The sequence below is a fragment of the Carcharodon carcharias genome, chromosome 1 (assembly GCF_017639515.1).
Source record: "Carcharodon carcharias isolate sCarCar2 chromosome 1, sCarCar2.pri, whole genome shotgun sequence".
Classification (NCBI taxonomy): Eukaryota; Metazoa; Chordata; class Chondrichthyes; order Lamniformes; family Lamnidae; genus Carcharodon; species Carcharodon carcharias.
The window spans coordinates 12,747,654-12,770,996 of record NC_054467.1 but is presented as its reverse complement, the minus strand read 5'-3'; the positions used below and the strand labels follow the sequence as shown (position 1 = coordinate 12,770,996).

Here is a 23,343-nt window from a genome sequence, read left to right as displayed (position 1 = left end):
GCTTTGGCTCCACAAGGACTGCATGGTGGTCAATCCTACCAATACTGTCATGGACAGATGCATCTGCGGCAGGCAGGTTGGTGAGGATGAGGTCAAGTATATTTTCCCTCTTGTTGGTTCCCTCACTATCTGCCGCAGACTCAGTCTAGTAGCAATGTCATTTAGGACTCGGCCAGCTCAGTCAGTAGTGGTGCTACTGAGCCACTCTTGCTGATGGACATTGAAGTCCCCCACCCAGAGTACATTCTGCATTCTTGCCATCCTTAGTCCTTCCTCCAAATGGTGTTCAACATGGAGGAGAACTGATTCAGCAGCTGAGGGAGGGCGAAGGCAGTACTTGTTAATCAGCAGAAGGTTTCCTTGCCCATGTTTGACCTGATGCCATGAGACTTAATGGGTTCTGGAGTCAATATTGAAGACTCCCAAGGCAACTCCCTCCTGACTGTATACCACAGTGCTGCCACCTCTGCTGGGCCTGTCCTGCCGGTGGGACAGGACATACCCAGGGATGGTGATGGTGGTGTCCAGGACATCATCGGTAAGGTATGATTCCATGAGGATGACTATGTCAGGCTGTTGCTTGACTAGTCTGTGAGACAGCTCTCCAGTTTTGGCACAAGCCCCTAAATGTTAGTGAGGAGGACTTTGCAGGGTTGACAGGGCTGAGATTGCCATTGACATTTCTGGTGCCTAGGTCAATGCCAGGTGGTGTGTCCGGCTTTAATCCTTTTTTGTGACTTTGTAGCGGTTTGTTATAACTGAATATCTTGCTAGGCCATTTGAGAGGGCACTTAAGAGTCAACCACATTGCTGTGGCTCTGGAGTCACATGTAGGCCAGGCCAGGTAGGATAGCAGATTTCCTTCCCTAAAGGACATTAGAGAACCTTAGAGACATTAGTGATGGTAGAGGCTCTAATTTCTTTCCATCACATGTTTGGCCAGGAATCTTTCCCATTCTTACTGCCTGCCATTGATGTGTGTTGGAAGAATTTACAAGTAGATAATCAGCCTGTCACATTATCAACTCACCTTCCTTGGCCATCAGGTCCTGGAGTGGGACTTGAATCCAGAGCTTCTGGCTCAGAGGGAAGCTACCCAAAGCGCCACAAGACCTTTTTCTTCCTTATCATGTTGAAGGTATTTGCCCAATGGTGGCTTCATGTTATCCTTCCAACTGCCAAATCTGCCACAAACCAAAAGCTGGCTACTGTGCCTCAGTTATTGGCAATCCTGCTTCTATGTCTGAAGGTCCTGGGTTCAAGCCCCACTCCAGAGACTTACATGCAAAATCTAGGTTTTAGTGTAGCACTGAGGAGGTGCTGCATTGTTGCCGATGCTGCCTTTTGGATGTGGTGCTCAACCGAGAATCTGCCTTATTTGCTTGTATTACAACCGTAACTACATTTCAAAAATACTTAGAAACATAGGAAATGTGCAGTACAGAGGGAGACCATGCAGTCTTTAATGTCTACGCCATATGAAAAAGAGCTAGCCACGTCTAATCCTGCTCTTGCCAGGAGCCCTGTAGGTTACTATACTTCATGCACATATCTCTGTAGTTTTTAAATGTGACAAGGGTTTCTACCTTTACCTCCCTTTCAGGCAGTAAATTCCAGATGCACACCACCTTCTTGGAGAAAACATTTCTCTTCAACTGCCCTCTAATCCTTCTGCCAATTACTTTAAATCTATGTTCCACTGGCTATTGACATCTCTAAAGGAAATAGGTCCTTCATATCCACTCCATCCAGGACCCTCTTCATTTTGTACAGCTCAGTTAAATCTCCACTCGGTCTCCTCTGTTCCAAAGAAAGCTGCCTATCCAAACTTATCCCACAGTTAAAATTCTCCATCCCTGGCACCTTCCTTGTAAATCTACTCCGTACCCTCTTTAGTGTGATCACATCTTTCCATTATTGTGGTGTTATGAACAGTAAGCAATGGCCTCACTTAAATGGCTATCAAGCTCTTTAGGACATCCTGAGGTAGGGAAAGACACTGCGGAAATGCAAATCTTTCTTTCTTACATGCTTTTCACTGCACTCAGGCTCTGGCTGATCTCTGTGCCTCAATATATTTTTGCTCAGTTCCAGCTCCTGGATTTATCACAGCGCTCCTGTACCCGGAATCCAGTGAAGAAGCTTGGCTACCCAACACCAAAGCCAAGCGGAAAGAATTGGCACATGCTACCTTCACAATGCAACTGTGGAACGCCGCCGCCGCCAGGCACAGTGCCTGATGCTTTCTTTCGGTATGGCCCCGAGACCCGACGTTTCAGGGCTACACCTGACCGGACAGCCAATGGCAGAAGTAGGTCCAAGGACAAGGACTGGCTGCAAGGAGCGGTCAGAAATTCCCAACCCTGAAATGGATAGATTTCTGTTAGAGGAAGTTTTTAAAAAAAATTATTTTTTCAGGGGGTGTGGCTCGCTGGCTGGGCTAGCATCTGTGGCCCATCCCTCATGGCCCATGAGAAGGTGGTGGTGAAATCCCTTCTTGAACAGCTGCAATCCATGTGGTGTAGGTACGCCCAGGGTGCTGTTTGGGAGGGAGTTCCAGGATTTTGACCCCGGTATTGAGGGAAATGGAAGAAAGGAGTCATGGTACAGATCTGTCATGATCAATCTGAATGGTGAAACAGGTGAGAGAGGCTGAACTGCCTCCTCCTGCTCCTATTAAGATTTTCTTTTCGCTTTCCCTTTTAAGAAGCCTTGTTTAAAAGCATTACCAAATAAGGATGTAAGAGGTTGTAATGAATCCTAATTGGCTAACTACTGATTGATGCTGCAGTCAGGAGATTTCAGAATCCACACATGATAGGTAATTCGTGGAGCATAGCTTAATTACAAAGCTTGAAAGAATGAAGTAGGAAGATTGATTAACTTCTTGAAAGCAACCTGGTAACATTAAGTGACCGTGTCTATTTTCACAGTTTAATATCATTAACCTCACTCTCCTGACCTCATTCTTTCCCAGTAAAGAATTGGGAATGCATATGACATAGTGATGGCTTTCTGCTGGACATCTGGATTCAAATTTAACCCAGGTAAACTGAATGAAAGTCTCCCCCACTAATGACTCAGATCTTTGCCATGTGATAGCGAATGCAATTCCATAGCATAGCCCATGTTATTTGGACAATCTCACCACAAGCAACATAAGATGGTTGATAAAAACAAATAATGGAAATCTGAAACAAAAGCAGAAAATGCTGGAAAAGCTCAGCAGGTCTAACAACATCTGTGGAGAGAAAACACACAGTTAACGTTTCGAGTCCATATGACTCTTCTTCAGAGCTAAAGGGAAGTAAAGATGTGATGACATTTATACTGTTTAAGTGGAGCAGTTGAAGCTGGGTAGAAGGCCAGTGATAGGTGGAGGCAAAGGAGAGATTGCCAGAGATATCATGGACAAAATGGCAAAGGGGTGTTAATGACAGTGGTAAAAACAAAAAACTGCAGATGCTGGAAATCCAAAACAAGAACAGAATTACCTGGAAAAACTCAGCAGGTCTGGCAGCATCGGCGGAGAAGAAAAGAGTTGACGTTTCGAGTCCTCATGACCCTTCGACAGAACTTGAGTTCGAGTCCAAGAAAGAGTTGAAATATAAGCTGGTTTAAGGTGTGTGGGGGGGGCGGAGAGAGAGAGAGAGAGAAGTGGAGGGGGTTGGTGTGGTTGTAGGGACAAACAAGCAGTGATAGAAGCAGATCATCAAAAGATGTCACCAACAATAGAACAAAAGAACACATAGGTGTTAAAGTTGGTGATATTATCTAAACGAATGTGCTAATTAAGAATGGATGGTAGGGCACTCAAGGTATAGCTCTAGTGGGGGTGGGGAGAGCATAAAAGATTTAAAAATATTTAAAAATAATGGAAATAGGTGGGAAAAGAAAAATCTATATAATTTATTGGAAAAAAACAAAAGGAAGGGGGAAGCAGAAAGGGGGTGGGGATGGGGGAGGAAGCTCAAGAGCTAAAGTTGTTGAATTCAATATTCAGTCCGGAAGGCTGTAAAGTGCCTAGTCGGAAGATGAGGTGTTGTTCCTCCAGTTTGCGTTGGGCTTCACTGGAACAATGCAGCAAGCCAAGGACAGACATGTGGGCAAGAGAGCATGATAGGGTCCCCCTTGTCCTCACTTATCACCCCACCATCCTCCGCATTCAAAGGATCATCCTCCGCCATTTCCGCCAACTCCAACATGATGCCACCACCAAACACATCTTCCCTTCACCCCCCTTATCGGCATTCCGTAGGGATCGCTCCCTCCGGGACACCCTGGTCCACTCCTCCATCACCCCCTACTCCTCAACCCCCTCCTATGGCACCACCCCATGCCCACGCAAAAGATGCAACACCTGCCCCTTCACTTCCTCTCTCCTCACCGTCCAAGGGCCCAAACACTCCTTTCAAGTGAAGCAGCATTTCACTTGCATTTCCCCCAACTTAGTCTACTGCATTCGTTGCTCCCAATGTGGTCTCCTCTACATTGGAGAGACCAAACGTAAACTGGGCGACCGCTTTGCAGAACACCTGCGGTCTGTCTGCAAGAATGACCCAAACCTCCCTGTCGCTTGCCATTTTAACACTCCACCCTGCTCTCTTGCCTACATGTCTGTCCTTGGCTTGCTGCATTGTTCCGGTGAAGCCCAACGCAAACTGGAGGAACAACACCTCATCTTCCGACTAGGCACTTTACAGCCTTCCGGACTGAATATTGAATTCAACCACTTTAGGTCTTGAGCTCCCTCCCCCAGCCCCACCCCCTCTCTGCTTCCCCTTTCCTTTTGTTTTTTTCCAATAAATTATATAGATTTTTCTTTTCCCACCTATTTCCATTATTTTTAAATATTTTTAAATCTTTTATGCTCTCCCCACCCCCACTAGAGCTATACCTTGAGTGCCCTACCATCCATTCTTAATTAGCACATTCGTTTAGATAATATCACCAACTTTAACACCTATGTGTTCTTTTGTTCTATTGTTGGTGACATCTTTTGATGATCTGCTTCTATCACTGCTTGTTTGTCCCTACAACCACACCAACCCCCTCCACTTCTCTCTCTCTCTCTCTCTCTCTCTCTCTCCGCCCCCCCCCACACACCTTAAACCAGCTTATATTTCAACTCTTTCTTGGACTCGAACTCAAGTTCTGTCGAAGGGTCATGAGGACTCGAAACGTCAACTCTTTTCTTCTCCGCCGATGCTGCCAGACCTGCTGAGTTTTTCCAGGTAATTCTGTTTTTGTTAATGACAGTGGTACTGGCTAGGGGAGGTGCGGATGGTGACGTTAAGGTCAGAAATCAGAATATGATAATAATAGGCCTGCTATTATCACATTCTGCTTTCTTAATGATCTTAATGCCACCTCCTCTAGCCAGTACCATTAAAATTAACACCCCTTTGTCCTTTTGTCCATGACATCTATGGCAATCTCTCCTTTACCTCCGCCCTTCTATCCAGCTTCACCTGCTCCACCCCTTTAAACAGGATAAATTTCATCTCATCTTTACTTCTCTTTAGCACTGAAGAAGAGTCATACGGAGTCGAAATGTTAAGATGGTTGATGTAGGAGGTCAAAATGCTATACAATTTTAAGTAGGGGTGACATCTGAAATGAAGACACAATTGAAGCAGAGTTGAGTGAACTCTGATTAGTTTCAGGAGTTAGGAAAGCTACTGACCATTGCTCTGTACCATTTGGTTTTACACGAAGCTAACCCACTCCTGTTAGTATATTTGTCCCTAAATTTATAATTCTCTTCTGGTGAAGTCACCTGCTCACCAAGGTGGGCAACCATTCCCATTTCAGGTATCTAGTCTCCCCATCTTCTTGTGCAGGCTGCAGTGTATCCAGCGACCATGTAAAGACCCCTCCCCACTTTACCACAACCAAAGTGCCTTAAAACCATGCTCTGAAGAGCACCCTCCATTGAGCTAAGGCAGGCTCATTCCCAACACTAACCAGGCCTCACAGATTCAGAATCACAGCTCGCTGCCAATTGAGGGCATCTTTGTGGCCTTACCATCAGTGACAGGGGGATCCTCATCACATTAATCCTAAGTTCAAGGCGTGGCATCAACAGCCACTATGCCACACGAGCACTCCTATCAGATTTTTTTGTGCTGGGCACTTAGTATATCAGGAGACATGAGGAGCCATTTCCATCAATCTTTCTTTGGACTTTACTGCATTCTCAGTAAATGTCGTGGATTGCCATGACAATTGTTGTCAGCAAGCAAAGACTATGCACCAATAAAAACCACAAAATAAATGATCCCACAAACTCATCCATGTAAAATAGGTTAGCGTTTTCTACATGTGCTGTGGTATACAGATGATGGGACTACAACTGGTCCTGTACACCAGATTGACACTCATCATAGAAACAGGTCATTCAGCCCAACTCCCCACCAGCCTCCTCCCGCTGAATTCCATCTAACCCTGTCAGCATAACCTACAATCAAGCCTGTCTTTGTCTCGGAACTCCCTTACAAGATCAATTGCACTTACTTGCACAGTTATAACTCGAGTTTGGACTTTAGGTGGAGCTTCCATTTCGTCAACGTTCTCGAAGAAGACATCATAGTTCTCCAGCAGTGTGGCCATGAGCTTATTGGAAATATTTTGTTCCTTTATTCCTTCAAAACCAGGGGAAACGCTGCCAGGTTGAAAAAGGAGAAGTTACAATAAAGAACGGAATGCCAGTTATCCGCTTAATGCTTCTCCAAACTAACCAGTTAACTGAACAGACAGAATTCTTCCTTCTTGTATAATTATCATCGCCACATTACTTACCCATTTGTCAGCTGATTTAAAAGTGTTTATTGCAATATGACGTTTGAAGTAACACACAGTTAATTAAATTATTCATTTATCGGAACAATCATGTTTCCTAAATAGCTGTAATAACGACATCGCTCTGTATCCAAGGTATGCTGGTTGCTGGAGCCAGTAGTGAAATAAATGCCTATCTCACTGCAGTTCCATCACACTACAATAACACGCCAGTTTAAATCATGTGATTCGATCACAAGACCCTGCCATCGCCATGACAACTGTTGTCACCAAGCAAAGACTATCCACCAAAAAGAAGAATAAACCTTCCCCACAGACTCACCCATGTAAAACAGCTTAGCCTTTTCTGCTTGTTCTACTGCGTATAGACAACGGAGCCACTACAACTGGTTCTATACAGCACATTAATTAGAAAGGAGTATGACAACTTGCATTTATTCCCTGTCATGAATGTAGTAAAATGTCCCAAAACGCTTCACAGGGTCATAATTGGACAAAAATTGACACCAATCTAGAGGAGATGTTGGGATGGGTGACCCAAAGCCTAGTCAAAGATGTAGGTTTTAAAATTTGCCTTAAAGGCAGAGACAAAGGAAGAGAAGCGGAGAGGTCTAGGGAAGGAATTTCATAGCTTAGGGGCCAGGTAGCCGAAGGCACAGCTGCTAATGGTGTGGGGTGAATGGTGCGGAGGGGATGTGGGGGGAAGCACAAGAGACTAGAACTGGAGGAACGCTGGGTTCTCAGAGTTTCTGGAGTTGGCAGAGGAGACAGAGATAGGACAGTGCAAGGCCTTGGAGGGATTTGAGAATATTAAACACCGAGGCAATGCTGGACCGGGGGCCGGTGCAGGTCAGCTAGCGGAGATTTGATGGTGAACATGACTTGGTGCAATTTAGGATATGACTTCTGGATGAGCTTAAGTTTATGGAGGGTGGAAGTTGGAGGCCATCTAAGAGAGCAATGGAATAGACAAGTCTGGATACACTAGGAGAAATTCCTAAATAGGCTTATCCTAAACCTAACTTAGCATTTGTACAGTCCCATACTTGTAATCATTAAGCTTCAGATCATTTTTCCTCACGCTCAGTAATATCCATCTGCATCAATAAAATAATGAAACTTAGTAAGTAGGTCTAGGGATGTTATCAATAACAAATCAGTCTGCCATGGTGTTACATATTGAAGATCATGTCTTCAGGCAAAGTAGAATTAGACAAAATTCAGTCCACATTTTAAAGCAATTTCCATTTCATCTCTGAGGGTTTCTACCAATCTCCCACCACTGCCTTGGCAGGAGATCGGGAGAAGGTACATACATTCTGTTCTTATTTTTATATCTCCATTATAAAATTTCTATTTCCATGTTTATAACAGGAGGTGCCTATGTAAACTTGCCACCGTGTACGTGTGTCCTCCTGCACTGCAGCACCTCTGCTAGGGAGGGAAGGTGTAACAAGTGTAGAGGTCATTCAGTAGACCTCCACCAAACTGTGTTAACTGAATGATATTACAATTGCACAGCTGTTTATTGAGGCTATTCCCTGCCTGGCTGATGCTCTGTAACTACAAAGCTGAAAAATACCCATAGCTAACAATTTGCTCTGAAAATTCTGCTCACGTTTTAACAGCTGTGACAAATTACACCACAGCAGCTGAGATAATCCATAACATTCTAAAACAATCAACAATATTCTAAATCAACCAACACACAATATTCTAAAAAATTTTACCCCATCTCCCAACATTAACGGATGCTTTAAAAAGTTCCAGGATCTCGATCTGGATCCACCTCAGAGCGACGGAGATTGAGGGGCGACTTGATAGGAGTTTACAAAATTATGAGTGGCATGGACAGAGTAGATAGTCAGAAGCTTTTTCCCAGGGTGGAAGAGTCAATTACTAGGGGACATAGATTTAAGGTGAGAGGAGAAAACTATAGAGGAGATGTGCGGGGCAAGATTTTTCCACAGAGGGTAGTGAGTGTCTAGAATTCACTGCCAGAGGAGGTGGTGGAAGCAGGTACGATAGTGGTGTTTAAGAGGCAGCTTGACAAATACATGAATAGGATGGGAATAGAGGGATACGGACCCCGGAAGTGCAAAATGTTTTAGTTGATGGGCAATATGATCGGCGCAGGCTTGGAGGGCTGAAGGGCCTGTTCCAGCGCTGTACTTTTCTTTGTTCTTTGTTCTTTGTTCTTCACCAAAAACTAATCAGTTTTTCCTTGGGCCATACCCTATCTGTGTACCAAGCTTCGCTGAAATCCAGTCGTTAGTTTCTGAGATTTATTGTTTACACGAACACCCTTCCTAACACCACGGTTCAAGAAAGCGGCTCACCACCACCTTCTGAAGGGCAATTAGGGATGGGTAACAAATGCTGGTCAGGCCAGTGATGCCCACATCCCATGAATGAATAAAAAAAAGACAAACAAACTAACAAACAGGACTGAAAATGTTACCTCTGCCTGCCTTCAGTGTTGGAGGCAATTGTAATGTGACCAGTTTACAGAGCTCCAGAATATATAATGGGAAAAGATGGCAGGGAGTACATGAGGATGTATGATACTTAATATATTTAAAATTGTCACTGTGTAGGGCATTTCAGGGACAACTTTCTGAGATGCTCTCCACCACAGATTGGACATCTGGGCACGTGGTCCTCATGGTTCCTACAATTTTAATTGTAATAGGTGAAAAATTGTGGATAGTTCTTGTTTCTTCCATGGTTGATCAGTACCTCAACTCAATTTAGCCACCTTTTCCACATTACCCTTGATAGCCTTGCCCAACAAGAATCTAGCATCTCAGTCTCAAATGTTTCATTGGACCTAGAATCCATAGCCTTTTGCGGAGCGAGTTCCAGATTTACTCCAGCCTTTGTGGGAAACAGAGTTTCCTGATTTCATTTCTCAATTCCTAGCTCTAATTTTAAGATTATGTCCCATCATTCTTGATTCCCCCACCAGAGTTTCTCTGTATCCCACTGAGTCCCTTTAGCATTGTATGTTTACAGTTCAGCTTCAACTCACTTGGATATTGACGTTGGGGCTTTATCTCCCCTTTGTTTTGCAACCGAATAACCAGGGATTGTCGGGTGAGAACAGGACTCATTACTAAATTTCATCCTAGCAAAATATCATCTCCACTCCCAACAGTAAGAATAGCACCAGAATGAGTCTGCGAAGCAATTCAAACAGTACATGCCCACAGTCATAAAGAACAATCATTACAGTGGCAACCATGGCTTAGAAGCAGCATTAATTTAGAGATTTGGCCATGTAATCCAGGCTAACGCTCCAGGCTAACACTCCCAGTGCAGTACTGAAGGAGGGCTGCAATGTTGGGAGGTGCTGCATTTCGGATGAGACATTAAACCGAGACCCCATCTACTCTCTCAGGTGGATGCAAAAGATCCTGTGAGTCAAAGAAGAGCAGGATAGTTCTATCTGGTGTCCTGTCCACTATTTATCCCTTAATCAACATCACAGAAACAGATTACCTAGCTATTATATCGTTGCTTGTGGGAACTTTTTGTGTGCAAATTGGCTGCTGTGTTTCCTACATAACAACAGTAATGAAGTATACATCAATTGCAAAGCACTTTGGGATGCCCTGAGGTATTTTGACTATATTTTTTCATGGGATGTGGGTGTCACAGGCAAGGCCAGCATTTGTTGTCCATCCCTAATTGCCCTTGAACTGAGTGGCTTGCTAGACCACTACAGAGGACAGTTAATAGTCAACCACATTGCTGTGGGTCTGGAGTCACATGTAGGCCAGACCAGATAAGGGTGGCAGATTTCCTTCCCTAAAGGATATAAGTGAACCAGATGGGTTTTTACAACAATCGATGACAGTTGTGGTCACCATTACTGAGAGAATAGCTTTACATTTCAGATTTATTAATTGAATTTAAATGCCACCAGCTGCCATGGTGGGGATTTGAACCCTTGTCCCCAGAGCATTAGCCTGGGCCTCGGGATCAGCAGTCCAGTGACATCATCACTACATGTCTCCCCGAGAATATGAAAGATGCTATATAAATGCAAGCAATGCCACAGCTTTCCAGAGGTTAACCAAGGTCCTCTCGAATGGACAGAAAAGATCCTATGGCACTATTTTGAAGGACAGTGGGGGGAATTATCCTCAGTATCCTACCGATATTTATCCCCCAGTCAACATCGTTAAAAAAAAAGCAGATAATTAGGTCATCATTACACTGATGTTTGTGGGAGCTTGCTGCGCCAAATTGGCTGCTGTCTTTCTTAAATTACAGCAATGAAGCTGTAAAGTACTTTGGGGCGTTCTGAAGTTAAGAAAGGTGCTTTGTAAATGTACGCCTTCCTTCCTTTTGAATGAAAAGTTGCACTTCACTGCTTCCAGGTTCTGAGCCCCTAATCAGCCAGCAAACTGGTTTGCTCATTCACAGTTTGCTCATTCACAACCTTGGGAATAAACATCCATCTCAGAAGGCATTTGGATGGCTGATTGAAAAAGAAAGCCTGATAAACATCTAAAGGAATGTGTTTTGTTTGGGTAGGTGCTCAATGACTGTCTCCTGTTCTCCTGGAAGGAAGATAAATTGAATGAGACAAATGAGGTCAGCCTGGCTAATGCATTATGCAGAGGTCTACATCGATCATTCCGAAGCAGCAAAATTTTGACCATGTTTGAATGTCTGAAATGAAAAGTGAGCAATATCAAATTAAAATGTGAAGCAAAAATCTCCCTCACAACAAATTATTCTTCTCCCATGGGGTACAATGAACAGTAGCTAAAAACGGAACTTTTTACAGACCAATATTGAGGGAACATTCTAATTATGGAATTCATAATTCAACAGGCAGAGAAGTTCAGAGGCTCTATTTTTGGACTAAATGCAATCAATTATTCTTTCAATAACTGAAATGATTAATGAAATATTGATAACTAGAACTAGGTTTGCTCTTCATCACCATGACAGTGTGTACCTTAGTTGGGGAGTTATGTGTTTTGTGGAACTGGGGGAGAAGGGGGAGCAGAGGAGAGCCACTTCCCCATAAGAAGACAGAGAGATGAAACTAAAGATTGTTCAGGTTTTAAAAAGGGTGAGAAAATAAAATAACTTGCAAATACACGATAGGGTAAATTCTGTAAGGCTCTGCTTCTGACACGAAACCTCACCGAGGCAAATGGCATAACTCTGAGCTTAAAGGTAAACTGGAAGGCTAATGTTCACTTTCTGTGATTGTTATTATTCCTCTCAGTCATGGGTGCTTTCAGAAGTCTCCATTATGAACCTGCTTCTCAATATACTAGATTTTGTACAATTATCTTCTGTAAATTTCAATTTTTTAACTTGTTCATGGAAAGTGGGCATTGTTGGCTAGGCCAGCATTTATTGCCCATCCCTAACTGCCCCTAGAGAATGTGATGGTGAGCCTTGCTGAACTGCTACAGTCCATATGGTGTAGATACACCCACAGTGCTGTTAGGGACGGAGTTCCAGGATTTTGACCCACCGACAGTTAAGTAACAGCAATATATTTCCAAGTCAGGATGGTGAGTGGCTTGGAGGGTGGTGGTGTTCCCATGTATCTGCTGACCTTGTCTTCTAGGTGGTAGAGATCACAGGTTTGGAAGGTGCTACTGGTTTATCAGCTCTCGTGCCATGGTTGTGTTTGGCAGTAGATGGCTTTATCATAATAGTAAACTTTAGATACTATTTTATGAAAATTCCCACTGACACAGAAATGCCATACGCATCTTTTATTTGAAATTTTACGAGGCTTCTGATTAAAATAATTATTAGTAAAAAATTATATGGTTAGATTCTCTCTTGCCGGAAATGATCATTGCGTGACGCTTGTTTGGCGCGAATGATACTTGCCACCTGTCAGCCCAACCTGGATATTGTCCAGGTCTCGCTGTATTTGGACATGGACTGCTTCAGTGTCGGAGGAGTCACGAATGGTGTTGAACATTGTGCAATCATCAGTGAACATCCCCACTTCTGACCTTATGGTGGAAGGAAGGTCATTGGTGAAGCAGCTGAAGATGGTTAGGCCTAGGACACTATCCTGAGGAACTCCTGCAGCGATGTTCTGGAACTGAGATGACTGACCTCCAACAACCACAACCATCTTCCTTTGTGCTAGGTATGACTCCAACTAACAGAGTTTTCCCCCTGATTCCCATTGGCTCCAGTTTTACTAGTCCTCCTTGATGCAATACTGGATCAAATATTGCCTTGATGTCAAGGGCAGACATTCTCAGCTCATCTCTGGAGTTCGGCTCTTTTGCCCACAATCTTCTGACTCAGAATTGGAGAGTGGGCCAAAAAGAATTACAAAATATCTCCAGTCAACACTTTTGACAGTTTGCACATTCTCCTTGATGTGTTTCTGATTTAGAAAGCATCACCAGAGACTTAGATTGCTGAAGTATTCATTAGTTCTCTCATCAGCAATGGTTTCAGTATAACACTTAGGCATTTGAAGATAATTACCAAGTGCTCTAATAATAGACAATCACATATGAGACTAAATAATACTGTCAGTTCAATCCCTCTTTTCAAACATTTAAAAGACAGATGTTGATTTGACACACTTTGCAGCCATAACTGAAAAATAATACAGAGAACTACAGCAGAGAAGCCATCATTCAACCCAACTGGCCTATGCCAGTGTTTATGCTCCACATGAGCCTCCTCCCAATCGCCTTCATCCAACTCTATCAGCATAGCCTCTTATTCCTTTCTCCCTCATGTGTTTATCAAGCTTCCCCTTAAACATACCTTCATTATTCATCTCAACTCCTCCTTGTGTTAACAAGTTCCACATTCACACCACTTTTTGGGTAAACAGGTTTCTCCTGAATTCCTTATTGAGTTTATTGGTGACTATCTTACATTTATAAGCCTTAGTTTTGGTCTCCCCCACAAGTGAAAATGTCTTCTCCTTAACTGCCCTGTCAAACACTTCTAAAATTTTAAAGATGTTTGTCAGGTCACCCCTCAGCCTTCTCTTTTGTCAAGAAGGGCCCCAGCTTGTTCAGCCTTCCATGATACGTATATCCTCTCAGAACTGGTGTTATCCTAGGAAATATTTATCGCCCCTTTTCCAGTCCCTCAGGGTGGAGATTTCTATTCTGGGACTGGCGGGGACAGAGAATGTTTTCTGCTGTGGAGGCCCCTGGGAATTCACGCTGGCCTCATTACATATGCAGCGGGGTTTTTCTGACCTATTGCGCGGCGGGATGGGCTGGATGGCTCACATCCTGCCATCATGTCCGGGCACCATTTCTAAAAGGCACCTAGGCATAACTGACCCACTGTTGAATGTATAAGACGATCCTCCTGAACATAGAAGGTGGATCTCCCGGAGCACTCTGAAGCTCGAAAATCCACCTGCTAGATGCTCTCCCCATCCAGTGTTGCATGTTCCAGGGTCCACAATCGCTGGACCCCTCCATCCCAAACTCCGGAGGCTGCCCCAGGCCTTCTTCAGGCAAGTGCCAATATGTACATGCTACCTTGGTCCAGACGTATTTTGGACTGGAGTGATTTTCCACTGGTGGTGCGGACAGTGGGACGGTCTGGCGATTTCGATCGGGCCTTCATCTGCATCCAATTAGCGGGATGCAAATCAGTTTCACGCTGGCCTCTGGCAGAAACCATGACCCGTCATGGCGGGCAGGAGTGGAAGATCCCACCGTCATTTTATGCCAGCGGGTAACTGAATTTTTAGCTCTTGCCGTGTTGCTCTGCACCCCAACCCCCCCACCGCCCATTATTAAACCAGCCGTGGGAGGTGTGGGGGGACTGGAAAATTCCACCCACTGTATCCTTTTTATAAGTTGGAGACCAGAAATGTGCACTGCGCTCTTAGTGTGATCTAAGCATACTGCATTGAAATGTCTTAAAATCCAGTCAGCCTTCAGTTTAAACACAGGTTGACTACTGCCTGCTTCCATTTTCACAAGTGGAGGTTAAGTGGCTCCATGTAGTAATACTGAGGTTAATAACCCAGCACAGAGGATGGGAAGGGAGATCAAAACTGAATCCTTCCAATTGGCAGCATCTGTCCAAGGTTTGGTTCCTCTCGTTAATTGCTATTGACAGGCAAGCAAATGGAGAAGTTCCAGTTATACAGTGTCTTTCACAGCCTCAGGCATCCCAAAGCACCAATCACTTTCAGGGACGCACAATTTCACAACACATACTGATAACTTGGTGAAGTTACCAGAGCATCTCCTTTCCTCAAGGACCAAAGAGAAAAGTGAACGTTGGAGTACATTCTCATCACTGGAAGGCTTTGTTCTGGGATTCTTAACATGCACATGCACAGGAACACACACAGGCACACACACCACAGACACACACACACGTGCACACGCAGGCACAGGCACGCACACACACACCACAGACACGCACACAGGCACACACACACACACACACACACACACAGACTCAGACACAGTCTATTCGGCCCAACTGGTCTGTGCTGGTGTTTATGATCCCTCCCATCTTACTTTACCTAACCCTATCTAGCACCTTTCATGACCACAGGCACCCAAAGCGTTTGACTGTCGATGAAGTGCTACTGAAGTGCGCTCATAGGGAACCATGGTAGCCCAGTTACTCACAGCAAGATCCCATACTGTGACGATGACCAGATAACCACTTAGCATGGGTTTGACAAACGTTTGAAAAGGAATGCACACATTTCACACAACCACCCCTTCCCAACAGTACCTCCAAAACGAAAATCCTGCATTTTTTTTTTGTTTTGTTTATTACAGTAAAGCCATAGTTACCTGCACCAACCTCCTTCACAGTGGGCCAGAAGCCTCGCACTGTAGTTACTGCAGGTGGTGTAGGGCGGGGAGATTAATCCAGCAGCTGCGAATGACTAAATAGCAATTTTGCCACCCTGTAATCCTTTGTAATGTGAATGGTTTTAACTCATTCTATTTTTCTTATTTCCCAGCTGGGGGAACAAAAAGCTTGGCTTCAATAGTTAGGAATAAAGAATAAAGGTTTACATTACAAAGTCTGCTCTTTGAGCAGACTAGTTATCATTTCCTGTATCATTGGCCCTGGTTCCTTATGTTCTGTCCCAAGGGAAGTGTCCAGCAGAGGTAGGAGTTTCAATTCACCATTTCTCTCTGCTCCTCTAAAGTAACCAATGGTGTGAATTAATTCCAGGGCTTTAATTTTATGTTAAAAAGTACACAATCAGATTGTCCTCAATTTCATTTCCTCTTGGGTTCTGTGGGGGGTCTGTCCGGGTTTCCGACCCGCTGGCCCTGTACAGCAGAATCCCCATGCCCCACCCACCCCATCTCCCTGGTGGATCCAGCAGAATTCATTGAAAGCTCAGAAGGCAACCCACCATCCCTGGTTCCTGAATTTCCAGGTCATATTGCTTTATGGTTTCAATATCTCAGAAACAGCATTTGCTTAGCTCCCCTGTACTTATTATTATAACCTTTAATCTTATTCTTAACAAGACACTTATCTACTTTATCCACCCACTCATCCCTCACTATAAACTACTCTGGAGAGGAATCTTTTAATCTCCCACTTATCAACTCTGCGCTATGTACGCTCGTTCTGCTGATAAATCATTCTTGAAAAGTCTGCTCACATTTACATTAACTGTTTCTGCTGAATACCTAAACTTCGATCCTTCCAAAGTTCATTGTTTCTGAGCCTTCCGCCCTAGGGTCCAATGTGCTAGGTTGAACCTTCTCCCTCAAATCCCTCCCAATTCTTTAATGCCCTGTACAGGGGATGATGCCCAAGGTTGTGACAATGGCCGGAATCGTCCCAGATTTTGCACCAAGTGTGAAAAAAGGTGTTTTACCCGCTGGCCGCAATGGCGGGTTTTCATGCAGCTTTGTCCGCTTCCCACCTCATTAATTAAGCAGCCACGGGAAACACGCCTTCTCGCTGGCGAGCGGTCTCTGAATCACCCGCCGTTCCATTCCTTCACTGTTTCCTCACTCCGGCTGCCATACTTAAACTGCAGCCGCTCACACAGTTCTCAATACTTGCAGCCCAGGACTGCTCCAGTGGAGACATGTGTCCTAAAAGCCAGGAAGAGTTCAGTGACCCATCAGTGGAATGCCTTTAGGAGGCCCCACCATGATGTCCTCTACCCTCGCTCTGGCTGCAGGAGGTCCAGCAACCTCACCACTCTGGCTTGGGAGACGGTGGCAGTGGTGATCGCTGCCAGTGCCGCACAGAAGAGGTTGGCCATCCAGTGCAGAAAGAGGATAAATGATCTTATCCGTGCCACCAGGGTAAGGCAACCATCTCATCACTCTAAACTTACATACTCACAACCCCATCATATTCAATGGCATCTCACTCACTGCCAGCTCAAGGGACATCACCACTCACTCTCTCACACAAACCCTCACATCTCCATCTGGCCTCATCTCCTCTGGAGACTGCTTCCTCAGCCCTCACTATTTGAGGTCACTTGCACAGATCAACATGTGCCCCCACAAACACCCTGGGAAACCCCCTTCCCCAGTACAGCCCTCACTCTGCTGCCTCTTCCCTTGCTTTGGGTCACTCCTTCCCCCTTCCCCAAGCAAGTCCTAGCCCTGCAGCCATTGAAAAGCCACCCCTATCTTACGGCTGGTCTGGTGGGTAGAGATCTGCCCATGAGCTCCTGTAAAAGTGATGCGGTGCTGCCCATGAAGCCTGACGCTGATGACCAGGAGTGTTGCCTGAAGCAAGGTAGACAAACAAACCTCAAAGACCCGAGTGAAGTGCAGCTCACCGGGTGCACGTTGCTTATGTACAGTTGTGAAACATGTTGGTGTGATGCCCAGATGATCCAGCATGGGGCAGTGGGGTCGGTGGGGGGGGGTGGTGGGGATGATTCCGGCGAGCAGGGCTTATAATGAGATGCTAAAGTATTGAAATTAGGTTTCTGAGGTGTGGCGGTGAGAATCACGGCCTGCCCCATTGACGGGTGGAGCGGACGATCACAAACTGGTTTCACGACAGTGTAAAACTGATTCCTGGCCTTCTCGCCATACTGTCCACTCACACTGCCAAACATGCCCACTGCCAACCGGAGCTGGGAACATTTCGCCCAGCATTTCAAATGTGGCCTTACCACGAGCACCACTTCAACTTGGAATCAAAGGCTCTGTGGTTGCATTCCAACATACAATTAGCCTCGATTACTACTCTATATGAACTGAACGGTTTCAATGCATGGTTGATAATCAGATTCAATTGCCCTGGTTTGCCACTTCTGCTAATGGTCTCCCCAGTGTGTGCAAATTTTGCTAATAATCTCCCCCACCCAGTGCATGCAACTTTTTTTGGTTCTGATTCCTTATATGGATTCGCATGAAAATCCATTTGCCATTCCTGATTTTTCCTGTCCAGACAAATGGAAACACTTCAAACTCTCAAGTTACTTGGCTTCCTGCACAGGTTAGCATCATCAGGAAAGTGTACAATATTCTTAAAATGTAAATTTTTCCACATGTTTATGAATAGGATGTGCAGAATGAAACCCAAGACAGATGCCTGTAGAATTCCATCATACAATTACATAGGATTTATGGCACAGAAACAGGCCATTTGGCCCATCCAGTCATCCTGGTGTTTATGCTCTACTTGAGCCTCTTCCCATCTTTCTTCATCTAAACCTATCACTGTAACCCTCTATTCCCTTCTTCCTCATCTGCTTGTCCAGCTTCCTCGTAAATGTAACTATACTATTTGCTTCAGCCAGTCCCTGCAGTAGCGCGTTCTGCATTCTTATTGCTCTTGTGGTGAAGAAGTTTCTTCTGAATTCCCTGTTGGATTTCTTGGTGACTATCTTATACTGATCGCCTCTAGTTATGCTCTTCCCCACAAGCGGAAACACTCTCTCCCTATCCACTCTAGCAAAACCTTTCTTAAGATTAAAGACCTTGATAGGTCTCCCCTCAGCCTTATTTTTTCAAGAGAGAAGCTTGTCAATTGTTTCCTGATAGGTGTATATGCATCGCAAGTCTTCTCTGCACCCTCTCCAGTGTCTGTATAACCTCTTTATAATATGGCAATCAAAACTGTACACTGTATGAGTGTTGACCAACCAAGTTTCAAAGCAGGTTTGGCGTAACTTTCTCTTTAATTCTATCCCTTTAGAAATAAAGCCTAGTGTTTAGTTTTTTTCTAATAGCCTCGCTAATCTGCGGCACAACCTTTAGTGACTGATGTATTTGTACTCCAAGATTCCTTTGTTCCTCTACCCCACCTAGATTTGAACCTTCCAAGTTATAAGTGACCTCCCTATTCTTCCGACCAAAGTGTACTGCCTCTCATTTATCAACGTGGAACTTCACTTGCCAATTATTTTCTCATTCTGCAAGTTTATTATTATCCTCCTGTAATTTGCTGCAGTCTTCCTCAGTATTGCCTTTCTGCCCAATTTGGTGTTATCTGCAAATTTAGAAATTGTGTTTTTGATTCCAAAGTCCAAATTGTTAATGTAAATTGTAAACAGCAGTGATCCCAACACTGATCCTTGTGGAACTCCACTCCCCCACCTTCTGTCACTCTGAATAGCTGTCCTTTATCCACATGCTTTCTGTCTTGAAGCCATTTGCCCCCTGAATCCACTTTCTTTGATCTTATTCATTAGTCTATTGTGGGGCACCATTGAAGGCTCACCCAATGATTGGCTTCCAGAGAGCTTCTTGTTTATTTATCACCACCTTCTGCTTCTTATTTCAAAGCCAATTTCCAATACCCTTGGCTAACTTGACATTCATTCTACTCATTCTAATGCCCTTTGAGAGCTACATGTTATAAATTTCTAGAAAGCCGTATAGACACCTTTATGGTGTCCGTGATACCAGTCTCTTCAATTAGTGGTCCTAGAGGCTTAATTTTGTAGGGGCTCACTCATACTGCTTTATATTTTCTAGCACAATAGCGTAATCCAAGGGTGTAACAACCGTATCCTCTTGTGACCTTAACTGAATACCTATGATTCTCATGTACGTGCAGCATCTATTGAGGCCAATGGTGTACAGATCGTTAAGCTGAGAGATGTCACAGCAAGTGAATATACAAAGCAATAGTTTTAATCAGGTTTACTTATTTCCATAAGCAGAACGGATCTTTACATTGAATATACAACACAGGAAGGGGCCATTTGGCCCATCATGCCTGTGTCAGCTTCTCCTATTCACTTGATTTTTTTCTTCTAAAAATGGTTATATCTTCTTCTCTTTTGTGTGTGTGTGTGTGTGTGTGTGTGTAAGAGTTTGTGTGTGTTAGAGCATGTGTGTGTGTGTAAGTTTGTGTGTGTGTTAGAGCATGTGTGTGTGAGTGTTTGTGAGAGTGTGAATGTAAATGATTGTGAGTGTTTAAGTGTGTATGTGTGTGTGTGTGAGTGTGTGTGAGAGTGTGTGTGTGTGTGACAGTGTGTAATGTGTGTGTGTATGAGGATGTGTGTGTGTATTTGTGTATGTGAGCGTGTGGCTGTGAAAGCATGTGTGTGTGTGAGAGAGTGTCCGCGTGTGTGTGTTTTTGTATGTGTGTTTTTGTACGTGTGTGTTTGTATGTGTGTGTGCATGTGTGTGTTTTTGTATGTGTGTGTGTGTGTGTTTCTGTATGTGTGTGTGGGTTTTTGTATGTGTGTGTGTGTGCGTGTATGTGTGTGTGTGTGTTTGTATGTGTGTGTATGTGTGTGTGTATGTGTGTATGTTTTTGTATGTGTGTGTGAGTGTTTTTGTATGTGTGTGTGTGTTTTTGTATGTGTGTGAGTGTTTTTGTATGTGTGTGTGTGTGTTTTTGTATGTGTGCGAGTGATTTTGTATGTGTGTGCGTGAATGTTTTTGTATGTGTGTGTGTTTTTGTATGTGTGTGCGTGAGTGTTTTTGTATGTGTGTGTGTGTTTTTGTATGTGTGTGCATGAGTGTTTTTGTATGTGTGTGTGAGTGTTCTTGTATGTGTGTGTGAGTGTTTTTGTATGTGTGTGCAAGTGTTTTTGTATGTGTGTGTTTGTATGTTTGTGTGTGTGTTTTTGTATGTGTGTGTGTGTGTTTTTGTATGTGTGTGAGTGTTTTTGTATGTGTGTGCGAGTGTTTTTGTATGTGTGTGTTTGTATGTGTGTGTGTGAGTGTTTTTGTATGTGTGTGTGTGTATGTGTTTTTGTATGTGTGTGTGTGTGTTTTTGTATGTGTGTGCGAGTGTTTTTGTATGTGTGTGTTTGTATGTGTGTGTGTGAGTATTTTTGTATGTGTGTGTGAGTGTTTTTGTATGTGTGTGTGTGTTTTTGTATGTGTGTGCGAGTGTTTTTGTATGTGTGTGTTTGTGTGTGTGTGTGAGTGTTTTTGTATGTATGTGTGTGTGTGTGTGTGAGTGTTTTTGTATGTATGTGTGTGTGTGTGTGTGAGTGTTTTTGTATGTGTGTGTGTGTGTGTGTAGTATCTCTTGCTCTTCAGGAGAACAAGGACTTCTCAACACAATGAATGTAAGGTGTTTCCCAATTGGTGAGACAAGTTAACAAATTGATTACAATTTACAGTCTATCAGGAAACAACACTAAAGCAAGCTCATTAGCATCATAACTGCTAAATATATATTAAATGGGTATTTCATTGCATTCAGGTGGTGGGCAATACCTGGGGATTCACTTGTGCTCCTCTATATGGGAGCAGACTGAAACGAAAGTTGTTGGGTTTGGAAGTGCATGGTTGTAAAGTGTATCTCTGTAAAAAAAAGCTTATAGTTGTGTAAAGATTAGGCCCCAGTTCTATCCTTCACTGTCTGCCTATCTGGAGTGTAACATTAACTATAATATTTCAGACTCTTTATATATTAAAAAAAACTTGCATAAATACACTGGGGTGAATTTCTGCTGGGATTCTCTTAGCAGAAGAGTCATAGCAACCCTGGAAAAGCTTTTTGTTTACAGGAGAAAAGGGTGCTGATTGGTTGGCAACTTGTCTCTGATTGGCCGAGGTGTTGCCATAGAGAAAGCAATGGGGAACTACAAGCTCCCCAAGCTCCCGGATAATTCAAAAAAGGTGCAGGGCTTGAACATATTCCTTTTTGTTTGCAGAGAACGGGTCCCTGCATATGAACGTTTGTCACTTCTAGCAAGCATAAATGGGCCATGTTAATGAGATCGCTGGATTATCTCAAATCATCCTTTTCTCTTGTAGTATAAATTGTTGTGATTGTTTGAAATTTTGCATTCTTGCATTTGTCCTGAAGAAAAGCTTTGGAAACAAGTCTCCCTTTTCAGCAATATTTAAAGTTTCACAAATGCTTTCTGTGGATGGTCAAAAAATCTCGATATGTGGTGTCCCACAAATGGAACTCTTATAATTCACCATAAGCTGCATTTAGACAATATGTCTATTTTCCCCTACTTTCCAACCAATTCAATTAAAAGCACTCATCTTTGGACATTGAAAGCTATCCACCAGACTTACTGGAATACATTGGGGCCAAATACTGTGGCGAGGTTGTAAATGGTCATTCGATTGGTCCTGTGGTCCGCAGCCACTTGGGTCAGAAAATGGCACAGAAATTTCAGCAGAGAATAGTTAACGTCTGGAAGCTGCCTCAGAAGCCATTGTAGCTCTTCTTGATTTCCACTGTGGTCTGGAATGAAAATGAAGAAGAGTTCTGTTTGAGCAGGACTGCAACAGAACATGTAGAGAAAAGAAATACTTTTTTTTACTGGCCTTTCCAGAAATTTGAAGCAATGTTTTCCTGCATTTCCATTTCCAGTAAATTTACCAGGGCCCCTTGTTATAAATTAAAAAGAAAGATTTGCATTTATATCACACACGTTTACAGCACAGAAACAAGCCACTCGGCCCACCTGGTCTGTGCCAGTGTTTATGCTCCCTCCCATCTTACTTTACCTAAACCTATCTGGCATCTTTCATGATCACAGGACACCCAAAGCATTTTACCATCAATGAAGCACTATTGAAGTGCACTCACTACTGTAATGCAGGGAAACAGGGAATCCGATTTACACGCAGCAAGATCCCAGAACATGACGATTGCCAGATAACCGCTTCCGTGGGTTTAACAAACGTTTAAAATGGGGAGAAAAGAAAAATGATTTGTCACCTGGCTGAGTGACAGACAGCAAGACTGTTCCGCTTGAGAGGATCCCAGCCCAATGAATTTGAGAGACAAAGAAAACAGAAAATGCTGGAGACACTCAACAGGGACACACAGCGACGCTGAAGAGAGGGAGAGACAATCTGATGCCTCAGGTTTGGACTCTTGGTCTGATCTGAGCTGTTGGGTTTGCATCAATGAAGCTAAGACATTTCTTTTTTCCCAGACACCATGAGTTTTTATCCTTGTGATGCTTTTTGGCTTCATTCTAACTTACCTCTGCCCCATACCAGATGCTCTAGCAAAAGGACACACACTGACAGAAAGGTTCTAAATGATGGGCTTGTCAATTCATGTCTTGTTTCTTCCAAAATAAAACATCTAACATTGCCTTTTCTTTGAATGGACCTGGAGGATACCTTTGTCACGAACGGCCTTTGCTGTAAC

The 23,343-nt window shown here is 43.7% G+C and overlaps 1 protein-coding gene across 4 annotated transcripts in view; it reads right to left on the bottom strand.

Moving 5' to 3' along the window:
* fam13a (family with sequence similarity 13 member A) overlaps window positions 1-23,343 on the bottom strand; it is a 228,579-nt gene that overhangs the window by 145,736 nt on the left and 59,500 nt on the right. For all 4 annotated transcript variants that reach the window (XM_041216175.1, XM_041216348.1, XM_041216260.1 and 1 more), the window contains exons 4-5: window positions 22,251-22,422; window positions 6,517-6,664 (exon numbers count right to left, since the gene is read on the bottom strand). In XM_041216175.1, coding sequence (XP_041072109.1) covers window positions 6,517-6,664; window positions 22,251-22,422 — 320 coding nt within the window. The remainder of the gene's footprint in view (window positions 1-6,516; window positions 6,665-22,250; window positions 22,423-23,343) is intronic.